Below are 13,813 nucleotides of genomic sequence, written 5' to 3'. Positions count from 1 at the left end.
TCCTAATAGTTCCTAAGTAAAAGATAGAATTATCATTTTATGGTTTGGAATCAAACTATTTAAGGCAGAGTTAGCTCTAAAATATATAGGGTTCTGTCCCTGAGCACCCCATGGAACACTCAATTTACACATTTACACACAAACACCCACAAACTATTAAACGGCAAACGTATCACTGCTCTGTCAGGCTCTTTTCCCTTTGACAGGCTGAAGTAAGTACACCTTTTTCGTGGGAAATACAGTAACTGAAGATTACTCATCACGTCAGTCCGACACTATAACAGAGAGGGGTTTGACACCGCAAACATTTCACCACATTTCTCGTCTAAAATGACAGTGTTGCAGACACCCGTCCTTGAGAACCTTCATTTCTACTCCACTGGCGATAGATGCCTATGTGCCGGTGAAAATGTAACGTCTTTTCACATCTGTAAGTTCACATTGTTTCACTTGTAAATTATCACTAAGCAACGATGCTGAATTACACACATTCAGCCATACTGGTGCAAATGTACCATATGTTTAAATTTTTTCATAATTACATAGTTACGCAGCAGCATTGTTAATGGTATAAATGTTTTACAATGGTTTCCTAACAACAAAAAACTACTTTGGTCTTTTTTTTCCCCCCACAAACACCATACAGTTGTAGCATATAGCAACGGCAATTGTTTTACAAGATGTCCCCTTTCAGGAAGCCATCTTGTTTTGTGAATAGGATGCAAAATACGGTGTTTGTAATTCATTAGGTATAAATCATTAAAATACTTAAAACGTTAAATCTAAAGTGTATGAAACCTTGCACACTTTAACAGAAAAGCCAATGACTTCAGGAATATGGTGTTCAAACCATGACAGATCTCTTCAAGTTTGGAAATGGCAAATAAAAGATATAACACTATTGAGTGAGATATGATGAGAGTATGTATCCTCGTGTTAAAGGACATTTCACTGATAAAATGTGAAAGAGCACCCTGTGCTTTTTCGGTGAGTTTATATTTAGTAAACTTTGGGTCAGTGGCAAACAAGCTGCAAATGAACACTTTGTAGATAAATATCTGTAAAAAATTGCAACAAAATCTTTACCGTAGGAATGTAGTGCAGTAAAGTAGGTTAAATGAATCCTAGTCATTACCTACTTTGTTTTATACATAAGTTCTGACAACAATGGGGACATTAAAAAGCTAAAACTAAAAGTCTGTCACCTGTAAGCAACCATTAAATAGGTGTATTTTGTGATTACAGTAATTAATAATTGTTTAAGTAATCACCTAGTATTTTCCTGTTTAAAAAGTCCAAGAGCAAAGAACAAGTCATTCTTTTTGGCTTTTCACTTCTCAGTTAAATTAAATAAACCCTTTGAAATTGACACTAATTGTCTCTATTCATTATCATCACATCTGAAAAAACTACATATAAAATGAGGTTTCTGTATGTGTACCATGAAGATGCAAGAAGATATGCATGATTCGTTCACTATTGAAAGTGCGTTTAGAATTAAATCAAAGGCTGTGAAGTTACACAGCCGGCCACTTACTGCTTCACCCATTTCTACCCGCTATTTTTCCCCCCAGATGTTTCTCACTAAGGACAATTTAGACGACCTCACGTATGAATATGCTCTGGAACAGACAGTTACTCCAGTGGGTTTTACACTTTAAACAAGGAGAAAGAGAGGCATAGGCAATGGCAAATACAGTGACTGGTGGGCTACAACGGGCGCAATCGGTTTCCCAGGGAGAGGGGCTAGGCAGGACGTCGAACACGGAGAGGCGGGACCGTTTCCACGGTGGGACCCCTCAGCTCCTGATGAGGGTGAGGAACTCATCCCGTGTTTTGGGGTCCTCGCGGAACACGCCCAGCATGGTGCTGGTCACAGTCTTGCTGTTCATCTTCTGCACCCCTCTCATGACCATACACATGTGACTACGGAACAGGGACAAAGGTTTAAAACGTGAAGCGGCAAACGTTTAAAAAACGGGACTCGTACACAAATTACACGAAAGAATTCACTGGGACAAACGGCAGGCACAAGACATTCATAGCTGTAGCGGCTGAAGGTGGAAAACGGCTGGCTTGTTCAACTAAAATGTTTCAGTGGTTTGGAAAAAGTTTGAAGAAAACAAAATACGTACGTGGCTTCTACAACGACACCGACTCCAGCAGGTTGCAAGGCCTCGGTGATGGCAACTGCAATTTGTTTAGTCAGCCTTTCCTGAACTGGGGAGTGAGGGAGGGATGGAGAGAGAGAAGGAGAGAGAGAGATGGAGAAGGAGATGACAAGGATTCAGGCAGGCAGAATATTGAACCTTCAGAATGTCCTCAATCATTTGTGCAATAAAACCATTGCCTAAATGCTTATGCTTTATGTAGCTCACTTTGTGGGTAATCAAAAGCTGGAACATTTATACATTTATTGTGAGACAGTCACAGCATCCACAGTCTGAGTGGCTCATTATATAAAATGTAAGGTGAAACGGTACCTTGTAATCTCCTGCTGTAAATTTCAACAATCCTGGAAGAGACAGGAACAGCATTCAGAACAATACTTAATTACAGGAGAATGTCTAAGTCTGGATTTGAAACTAAGTCCACAGAGGCTTAAGGGGAGAAGTGCAGATGAAAACAGTACTTCTTACTGTGATATAGAGGGGTCTGGAGCACAAGCGTGAAACAGTTTGGGGGAAAAACTGCCCTCACACACAGTAGCTGGTGCTGCACAGAGTTGGTAGAACACAGTGTGCTGAAAATTCCATAATCTCCTCCAGCCAGTGGTGTTCTGACGCAATAAGAATGCGTAACAGATCAAAGGCTTCTCAATGCGAGAGTTTTTTTTTTTTATTGAGCGTGGGTTCATAACAGAATCGTCCGAAACTGCTGTCTGTCAGCCTGTGGCTGTTTACTCTTTTCAGTTCAGATCAGGGAGCATCTCTCTTTCTGCCCCAGCACTGCAAGGGGGTCAGCTCCGCTCACAAGCCAGTAAATGTCACTGAACAAGAAGATTATGGACTAGTTTAACGTTTAAAAAAAAAAAAAAAACATTTTTTTTTTGCTGGGAGATGAATTTATCCGCTTTCGCTTCAAAGTGGTGCAATTTTCTCATTATTGGCCTCAGATTTTCAGTTCAGGGCCAACTTCAAGGGTACTGATAAAAATATATTTCCAGCCCTTTTTGGAAATGAAATTGCTCAGTTGTTAGCCATGACAGGCAATGTCACTCACGGAGATTATACAGTGTTGGTTTCAGCAGTGCAGTTTGTAGTGACTTTGAGAGATCATTTGCTGAAGTGTGCAGCTGCGTGTTCCAGCGTGTCTGCCTGTCTGTCTGTGTTCAGTTTAACATGAATGATAAGTGTCCAAGAGATCTGCTAGCAATGGTTGTATTCTTGCAATGGCTTTGTAATGACATGCCCCATTGTTTATTCCTGAGGAGGTACGGACATACGTCTGTGCGTTTCTGTCATGGCAAGTCAGGTGCTACATCTTCATTGTTGCAAAAGGGCTAAGCCACGTATTCAGGTCAGACAGGATCAGTGTCCACCCTCACCCACACATGACAGCTAATCTGCTTAGAGTCACTTTAATGTGGCTGCTCATTTTGTTAACATCCAAGCAACGGGTCACACCTGCCTCACAAACAAGGAGTACAGAGCCAAATACACAAGACGCACAAGCATGTCATAGACATCAGTGATATCAAAATAACCACTAGGCGATTAAATACTGAACAGTACGGTAGGTACAAGCATTATGACATTGGGCTGTCTTGTGAGGCATGGACTCCATTACCAAAACTTTTTACCAGGTTTTACTAGGAGAACAAATTTAGTCCAGAGTTTTTGTCCTCATTTATACTCATGCTAGCGGTTGTGGTTGTGGTTGTTTCTGTTGCCTGACATTATTTATATACTAGATTTCAGTTCAAAATTTAATGCTCACAATACAAATGCCAGATTTTGCAGCTTCACTCACCTGGCCAGTTTACTGAGGCCCAGAACTCTCTTGTTGGGGAGGTAGCCTATGTGCACCTATGGTAGACAAAAAAAGAGACAAGAAGACTCATTACAGGAATCCTGGGTAACAGTAACAGGGAACAGACTCATTACGGGTATCTTGGGTAAAAGTAACAGGGAACAGACTCATTACGGGTATCTTGGGTAACAGTAACAGAGAACAGACTCATTACGGGTATCTTGGGTAAAAGTAACAGGGAACAGACTCATTACGGGTATCTTGGGTAACAGTAACAGGGAACAGCAACATAAATGACCCATGAATAAATATAGCTGCTCTGGCAGTTATGAATGGAAGGCGGTTATGAATGGAAGATAGGGTAATTGCAGGCTTAACCTCTGCCTCATGCAGCTCTGATACGGCTTCAGTAAATCAGTTCCTGTCATTTTTGTCAGAATTTAGATGTTGTGCATTCGCTAGCCTCCTCCAATATTGGAGCGTGGCAGAGCGGCTCACAACAGACAATACTGATTAGAACAGAATAACATTTCCTGATAAACAATGGTTTTGTGAAGAGACCGGTACTCGAGAAAACCTTTTCACATCATAATGGCTATTATAGATCAATGCCAGCTGACACGGACCCTGCCTTTAAAGGGGGGTTTTCAAAAGAACACAACCAGTGTCAAGCACGCAGAAATTGATCACTGAATACAAATTTCCTAATATTAGTTCAGCCATTATTTTGAAAGATCACAAGATCGGCACAAAGTATTTCATTTGAACAATTAATCGAGTGATTTCAATGGTTTGGAAATAAGATGTAAGGAATTTTGGTTGATCCAATCTAGCTTAGCATATCCGTATGTTGACTTGAAATGGGATAGACTTGCTGGAGACATGACTGATCAAAGGGGGGGTGGTCGATGGCCTACCGGAACCAAATGGGAGGCAGACATACACACAGAGCGGACACGATCATGATCATGACTTGAGATAGACCTCTCGAAGATGTGGCAAGTACAAAGGGGGGTGTTTTGTTAGTCTATCAGAAGGGAGAAGACATGCATACAGAGGTAACAATGACCATTTGGTTACCTGACACCTTATTGGTAAAAATACTGGAGAACTGGAAACAGACATTTATATTAAAATGATATATTCTAGCAACTCACACCCAGCTTCCAAGTAAACCTTAAACATATGTAAAATGCATAGTTTGCCAAACATACTGCAGACACATGCACTCAAAGGTAAATTCAAATAATAAATGTGTTACCTATCAGTTACTTATCAAGTTTGATGTCACTGATATTAATTGTGCACCCCTCATTTCTCTGGAATGACTCTGAGTACTACAACAGAGCACACATTCATCAGACACAACTTCAAATACTCTTTTGCAAACTGTCTATTGAAGGCATCACAAAGACCAGGAAAGAATATCACTGTCTCTGAATCTGGTATTTATGTAATCAATTCGACAGAAAAACCAGGCCTTTCAAATCAGTGCTTATGCTCTGTCAAAAAAGCCAAGGTGAATGTAGGAGTGAGAAAGTATACACATCACAGATGCTTGTGTTCCTAAAAATGTCCAGACTCCATTTTTCAACTGCATTTAACAGGCTGAAGAGCAAACAAACGCAAGAGGTATAATGAGCCAATCTCAAAACCAGCACTGATCCACTTTCAAAATCAATCATTTGACTGCTGCTTTTTTTGCGTCTATCGAATGCAGTTTCAAACCGAAGACTAAATGTTCTTGCTTTGACGATGCCAATCCAAAAAACCTGCCTGATCTCCACCACAGGTCTCCTTGGTAACCACCAGGCATTATGTAAACCATGGGGCAGATGGAATGTGACAAAAATGGCGCACATTGCAATGGACCTTATTTAACTTTTTCACCTGGAATGCTAGCGTTGGAAGCCGGAGGTCGAAGGCTATGAGCAGGGGTGAAACCCGAAATTCTGGACCCTGTGCAAATGCAGTCTTTGTGGGCCCTCTTCTCCTTTTTAGTCTGAGGCTTTTGAGTCCCCTCCCCCACCCCACCTGCCTGGGCCCTGGGTAGTCAGATCCACTACCCCTCCCTGTGATGCCCCTGGCTATGAGATCTTAATCAATGGGGGAGGCAGAGGCAGGTGTTGGGTGAGGTAATGGTAGTAGGGGGCAGGTAGAGGCCACAGTCACATTTACCTGACCAGCCTGCCGAGACCAATCACCTGTCTTTGCAGTAGACATCCAACAGATGTCTGGAAAACATGGAAAGCCACTCAAGGGGAATGCTCAGCCTATCGCTGTGCTAAAAAGGCAAGAGGGACGAGCTGGTGCTGCTCCGCATAGAGAACGATATCCTCTCAAACTACGCCAAGGCCTGCAGGACCAGAGAAGTGGAGCACGTGACTCTCTCCTGTCCTGGGTGTAGAGGTCCTGTGGACCCAAACACGGCTGACAGATCCAGATCGCTGGTCATAGCCTTTTACGCGCGTCTCCGAAATCGCCTTCCTCCGTCAGGCGAAGGCGCCGGTCCGTGGGGTTACCGCACGCCTCTCCCGGGCTTCCTGCGAGAAGCGCGCAGCGCAGGAAACGAGCCGCGGTCTAATGCCGTATTCTACGGGGCGGGGTGGTGCGTGGCCTGGCTGCGGTGGCAGCGCGGCATGGCGGCCGTGGCGGTGGTGGTGGCGGTGGAGGATTTAGTCACGCTTTCGCGGGAGCAAATTTACAAATGAAAGGCAGCTGGGAGGCTGGGAGGCTCGAGTAGCAGCTGGTAGGAGCCGCACGTCTGCTCAGCGGCGGGAGGCCAGCGCCTCCCTCAGAGCGCAGCGCCCACCCTCCCCCCCCCCCCCACGCGCGCTCCTCAAACCCCCTCCAGCGCCACGCTCCCTCTATTCAAATGTCAGCAGCAATTTGACGAAACAGGCTGAGAGAAAGGGCAGCCGCGCACGGCTCGCTCCTCTCCTGCTCCCCCACCGATCCTGCCGCTCCTCCTCGGCTGCCGAGCGATGAGCCGATGAACTCTCCTCGTCCGGAACGACTTCGCGGTTCAATCTGCTACAAATACAAAAAATGGACGCTATGCCAAATATGAGTATAATTCTTCAACAGTGTTTCAGAATTAATTAGGGGGTAAATAAAAAACACAGGTGGGGGGAGAAACAACGAGCCACAGTGTTTGAAAAGATCAAGGGTCAAAACCACATTAGGCCAAACCGAATTTGGTGGAAACAGAACTTTTCTTTCGAATCGACTTTTTGATGAAGACTAGGGGAGGTGTATCGTAGAACAATAAACTCCGTGAGCCTGGCGGTGCTGTGTGCACATCCTCGGGTCAGAACCAGTGACTGACTGACAGACAGACAGCGGGCAGGTCTGTGTTTTATTACAGGCCAGGGGGACGCAGGAGCGAGGGCGCGACGAAAATAAAATTAAAAAAGAACGGGCTCTTTGTAGAAATCGGTGAGTCATTATCTTGTTCCCGGAGCGGCGAGAAGCGAGGTAAATAGATGAGCGCGGATAAGAGGCGCGGCGGTGACAACACACAGCTATCAGCGGGGCGCAGCGGAAGCCGCGCGCTCCCCGACAGCGGCTGGCAAACAAAATTACCGAAAAAAAAACAAAAAACAAAAAACAAAACAAAAAAACCTTTTCTGCTGGCTTGATCAATGGCATGCGTTATTATCACAGCCGTTGGGCACCGTGAAAGAGATTGATCACCTCCCCCTTTGTCTTAAATGGCAGCGGAGTGGGTGTCGGGAGGAAGGTGCCGAAAATGCCGAACCTGAGAATTAAGACCGGCCATTGTTTCCTCTGAGGTGAAGCAACAGGGTTTTTAGATAATTCGGACGCCCAACACTTTTCTCCGCCCCCCCCCCCCCCTCCGCCCCCGCCCCCCCACCCGTGTGTAATTACAGCCGTCCGTAGTTCAGAGGCACATTAGAGAGCTGTCGTTATCAGCATCTTCTTCAGGGTTCTCCCGACTCGGCTGTAATTTCTTAACTACGCCCTTTAGGAAACTGGGATTTAAATGTTCTAATGCCAGTCAAGCTATTAGCTCGAGCAATCCAAATTGCCACCCCATCCATCCATTAGCTATACCCGCTCATCCTGGGCAGGGAGGCGGGGGGTGCTGGAGCCTATCCCAGCGTGCATTGGGCGAGAGGCAGGAATACACCCGCCAATCAGCCATCCAAATTATTTTTTAAAATTAGGATTACATATATGACCACACTATACTGATTTATCACATCTGGGAGGAGATACTGATCCTATTGTGCGGGCAAGTCATAAGCACACAAGTGCATAGAGTTAATAGCATTGGAATGGCACCTGCTTTAGAAGATCCCAGAAGTTAAATACCATGCTCACTATACGTACTGAGGCTACTCACGCAGATCAAGACTGACATGCTCTGATTACAGGTTACTGTGGTAATTCACTGTAAAGGGCAAGGGTGCTCATTGGTACCTGACACGTGAAAGAAGTGCCTAAATACCAGATTCTCAATCTATCAGTTCATGTGAGTTTAATTCTACTATGTTAAGAGAAAACCCAGAATCAACCGTGATTGTACCCCCAATTATTTAGTTATAAGTGCTACAGATTCAAGTTGGAAAGCTATGATGAATTAATTTACTGGCAAGCTTAGCTCAGGCTTCATCAAATCGCACACAATGCAGTTATAATCCTATTTTTATGCCTAGGCTATACCGTGCCATCCCATAATCAGTTTGCATGTATCATAGGTCTCACAGGCTGCGCCTAGATGGAACCCACGTTTTCTTGACAGAAGGTCCTTTCACTTATCAGGGCCTAGTAATGCCCAGTCTTACCCTGCCGAAGATGGGTACGAGGTGGTGCTCGCACATGGAGAACATGTCGATGTCCTTCACTATCACCATTTCGTCATGGTCCTCGTCGAAAATGGCATCATTTAACACATCTGGAAAAAAAAGAGGGAAGTGCCGTTTAAGCCAACAGTCCAGTTTAAAAGTTAAACGCACGCACATTGAGTATTTACAGCCAACCAGGCCCATGACGTGTCGCATTATATAAATACCTGTCTCCCCGCAGACCAGGGTAATTACATCGCCTCCCTCCCCTCCCCATTCACCCTTCCTGTTTTTATTTTATTTTTTTTCCTTTCTCCAAACTCATATCATTGTTCAAATAAACCTGTTTTTATCTGTTTGCGAGGGTGCCTTCCCCCTTTCTCGCTCGGGGTTTTTAATTTCCTGACTGCCTATCTCAGCGGAGAGAAAATTTCCGTAGGAACACAGGAAGCGCGGTCACTCGACTCGCCGTGGCGTACACCGGCAGGCCGGGCGGCGTCGTCGTCGTCGTCAACTTCTGTCACCGTCAAGTGTGAGAATCAAAGTGTAGTGAGGGGGTCTCTACCATCGGTGAACAGAGGTGGGACAATATAGACAATACGCTAAGGGGAGAGAGCAGTTACTGTGATCATGAGTATCCGAGTCCTGTCACCGTCATGTGTGAGAATCAAAGGCTAGTGAGGGGGTCTCTACCATCGGTGAACAAAACTGGGACAATACGCTAAGGAGAGACAGAAGTTACTGTGAGCATGAGTATCTCAGTCCTGTCACCGTCATTTGTAAGAATCAAAGTGCAGTAACAGGGTCTCTACCATGAGTGAACAGAACTGGGACAATATAGACAATATGCTAAGGGGAGGCAGCAATTACTGTGAGCATGAGTATCTCAGTCACTCAAATGAGCTGTACGTACAGGTACCGCGATGTGTTTCGGGCATACTGTCTGCCAACTAAGTCAGTAAATGTTCTCCAACCATGGTATGAGAGAGATCGTAAGCTTTTTGAAAAGACCTCGGTTGGATTTCTTATATTTGGTTGCCTCGAGTTATCGTCTAAATTGTATGTTATTTAGTCGGGTCTGAGGGAGGGTGTTTATACATGTTCTTATTGATCATATTAGAAGAGGATGAACTAATCCAGCTGTGTGACGCCATGGCCAAGTCAAAATATTTAGTTCCAACAAAGTGGTGTCAAATGAGCAGAAAGGGCAATGTCCAAGCTGAGGCCTGTTTGTTTCACGTATTCTTTAACTAATGTGACATTTGTGACCTAAAATCCCTTCACAGGAGGCCCAACTGAAAGCAGTGGATACGTCCGGGCCTTCTTCTGGAACTGGCTCAGTTAGAAGCCATCCCAGGCTTTCCAGCAGCCTGTTTCTCTGGATGTTGGTTGTTCTGGCCGAGTGCTGTTGATGGACTGAGCTTCAGACATGGTCTAACGCAGAACGACAGCTGTTCAAAGAAAGGCCCGTCACCTGCCTAGCCCTTAAAAGCAATTAAACAAGGCTTCCTACTCAACACCTGACGGCACAAGTGCGGCCACATAAAGAGAACAGGGAATCAAATCAACATTGCCCCGAGTCATCTCTAAACCTGGACACCACCTCCGTCACTGGGCTCACACAAACACATACACACTCACACACACACAAAAACAATTGGTTGCTATGGGAACCCTTCAAATTGTCACACTGTCAAAGAGAGTCAGTGCATATCATTGGGGATGCAGTTTCAGAAGCTTTAAAAACCTGCGACAGAGAGGAAGACTGCGGAAAAACAGGGCAATAAGTCCAGTGACTGCAAGGTAATGATTTAGATATGTTTGGCAAATTTTTTCCTTTACAGTGCACCAATAATCCAGAGACTTTGTGTGGTATATAGTATTATACGCATACACTGTATTAAAACTATCACGGTGGATTATGTAGTTGTGTGGAGGTGTTTGAGGGCTGTGTATGAATGAATGGTTATGCAGTGTATGTGTGCATATCAGACATAAGAAAGCCCCCCACTGACTGTTCTCAGCCAGGGACCTGACAACTCACTTCCTGTGTGCCTACAGCTTCTATTCCCCTCAGCATTTATACATGAGTCACCACATTTCACACATGCATGCACACACACACACACACACACACAGGCACGCGTGCATGCACACATGAGCACACACACACACACACACACACTCACTCGCGCGTACACACACAGGCACACAAATGCATGCATGTGAGCCATGAACAGAGAAGCATGCAAACCCACCCAAACGCACAGCAAATGAGGTGCAGAAATTGGGAATGACTGGCAACACAACAGAGAACTTTTCTTTAAAATGCATTGAGCGAGAGAGCAGAGGATTCACTCGTCATCATGGAGGGTTTTCACTACATCATTCCATCCAGTCAGTATTTTCACCTGGGTAACCCCGGCGTCAGTGCAGACGCATCTGGCAATCTCACAAAACAGGACATTCTCTGCAGACCGTGGGATGCATGTGTTTTCGGTAAAGGACAGCGCAGCAAAAATCGTTCCTTCCACATTGGCTGGGGCCCCTTAAAACTGCCCCAAAACCAGCTCCAGATGTAGCATCAGAGGGGGGTGGGGTAAAAGACAAGAGGGGCAGATCCCTCACTCCACCACTTACAGAATGGCTTGGGATGGGTGGCAGCACTTCTAACACAACAGCGCAACCCATGAAGAATTCAGCGCAGATGTGCTTATTTGACTAAATTGCCCTTGAAGTTCAAAAACATGATGTCCACACAGAGTGTGAATGAGACCATTTTTGATACAAAGAAAAAAATCCACTGAAAAAAATTTTTTTTGGTCAGGGCCATTTTTGTTTGGGCTCATACCAGGCATGAAATTGTCCTGATTATTTATTTATTTTTGCACATATGACAGAAAACAAGCTGTGTGTGCACTGGACCTGCTTTCCAAATTTCCCTCCCCAACTTGGTCCACCAATTAACACTACTTTGATAAAATAAGTATTCAATCTGCATTGCAGAACATTGCCTTACGCACTATACGGAAAATGGTTTCGTAATTAAATTAAGGAGAATTATATTGAATGAATGTACATAGGCATAGGTCTAAGGTATGCCAAATGTGCTTAGATGGTGGAAATACATGTCACAGAATCCAAACAACCAGCACCCAACTGGCACCACCCCGCATATTTAACAACCTATAATAGCTATAATAGCTTAGTAAATCTTTGCATGATAATGCACTGCATATGCTACTTCATTCATGTGAGCTGAATACAGGGCAATTAATTATACAGAATTATATACTGTATGCTGGTTGTACTTGTTAGAACGCAATGCAATGCTTTGAATTTAGCTTCATTATTTCTGCGTATTTATTTACGGCTGCATAGGTCTCTGCACTCTAATAACAACCATTGTATTATTTGCTATTCCATTTAGACTTTAACCAGCTGACAGATATTTTAACCATTGGGCCTCACATCGAATGAGATGTCTGTGTGTTTTGGGTTCCAACAGTTTCCATAAGTTCCACCAATTGGCAAACACTATTGATCTTGTGTTTCATACGGAGAGTGGAGCATGAACGGTCTTGAACTCAATAAGGACTGGAATTTACGCGTGATATCGCGCTTGTATGGTCAGTAAGCGAAATTTAGAATCTATGAAATAATGAACTTGCTTGTGCAGAACGACGTATAACATTTGGGCGACATAAATGTATTCATTCATTTTTTTGGGGAGGGGGGTATTTAAATACCGTCTGTATTTAAATGAATACCATCAGTATTTAAATGCCCCCGTGCTTCAGCAGAGCTTCATCTGGGATTTGAACCTGTTAGCCTACCTCCCTAAGCCCCGTCCTCTTACTATTACACCCCACTTTACTGAGACACATGTATTGTCATAATAACAATATCATAAGAAAGCCGTTTTAACACTAAACATAGCCTTCTGCACTATCGGCAGATTATAACGTTAAAACTGTTTTACAAGTTGCAGTAGACAATAGAATTATGGCACACATCAGTTAAAAAGTTCTCAGTATTAATTTGATCAAATTTCCATTAACAGCATAAAGCGCAAATTTAACTCACTGAATAATCTTTATTTGCCAACCTCTTACGAGTTTTTTTTTTCTTCTAGTAGGCCTACTAAGGCTACTTGGACTCTCTCCTGACGAAGCCTGAGGTGCTTCAAGCAGTCATTTTCCACATTTAACATGTTTTTCGCAATATCGCATAAGGAATGACGTGATATAGGATGGGATCGAGATGCTCCGAACTCCCGAATGCAAACTACAAGAAACGGATTTTGTTTGCTTTCTTACCGATATTATCGCTGATAGTTCAATCATACCATTTATGCTATTTCGCAAGACCACTCGATTTATTGCTACACAGGCGTCAGTAGATTACTGCCATAGCAGTGAAGTTAAGTTTGCCGCCAGTAAATGCATAGCCTGTTCCTGACAACTCACCAATTATTTTCTCCTGATAGCCTTTGGTGAAGAACTGCATAGCCGTGGCAGCTCTCCATGGAGTTTTGAGGAGACCCTGTCTTTGAGGATCTTCTCCCAGACCTCTGAGAATCGTGGTATATGCAGCGGCAAGACGTGGCAAGCTTATTTCATTGTCTTCCATACTTCGAGTGCGCTCTTCTTTCCAGCTCTCCATCACCGAAGACGTCTGAGAATTCGTATCCCCGGGAACCCCTTGAGGTCCACCGGGCCGGTTCGTGATTTTCACCATCCCTTCAAAATGTCCGTTTACAGAACCATCGTTCGTACCGGTTACTTGCATTTCGCTTTGATTTAGTTGCTTCTGTTTAGAACGTTCCATTGTTCGGACTTAATTAACTTTCCCCCTCACGTCACTTTTTATTTGGAATTGATAGACTGTCTAACGTGATCTCCGGTAGAGAGCGGCTTGCTCTGTGTATCACCTGCCTATAGCGTGGGCTGATGTCAATCGACCGTCTGTCAAACTCTTCATGAAGCAAGCACATTGTTATCCTGTGGCTTTATAAACACTAGCCAATC

The 13,813-nt window shown here is 44.2% G+C and overlaps 1 protein-coding gene across 1 annotated transcript; it reads right to left on the bottom strand.

Moving 5' to 3' along the window:
• Positions 1-634: 634 nt before the first annotated feature.
• On the bottom strand, positions 635-13,790 carry gch1 (GTP cyclohydrolase 1). The gene is made up of 6 exons (XM_035403815.1): positions 13,253-13,790; positions 8,784-8,893; positions 3,973-4,028; positions 2,484-2,515; positions 2,136-2,220; positions 635-1,926 (listed from the first exon to the last, which is right to left on the bottom strand). The coding sequence occupies exons 1-6, from the start codon at positions 13,611-13,613 to the stop codon at positions 1,800-1,802; spliced, it is 771 nt and encodes a 256-aa protein (XP_035259706.1). The 5' UTR covers positions 13,614-13,790; the 3' UTR covers positions 635-1,799.
• Positions 13,791-13,813: the final 23 nt, after the last annotated feature.

This window comes from Anguilla anguilla, chromosome 1 (assembly GCF_013347855.1).
Source record: "Anguilla anguilla isolate fAngAng1 chromosome 1, fAngAng1.pri, whole genome shotgun sequence".
In the NCBI taxonomy this organism is placed as follows: Eukaryota; Metazoa; Chordata; class Actinopteri; order Anguilliformes; family Anguillidae; genus Anguilla; species Anguilla anguilla.
Note: the sequence above shows the minus strand (reverse complement) of the source record. Positions and strands in the feature narration are given on the sequence as shown.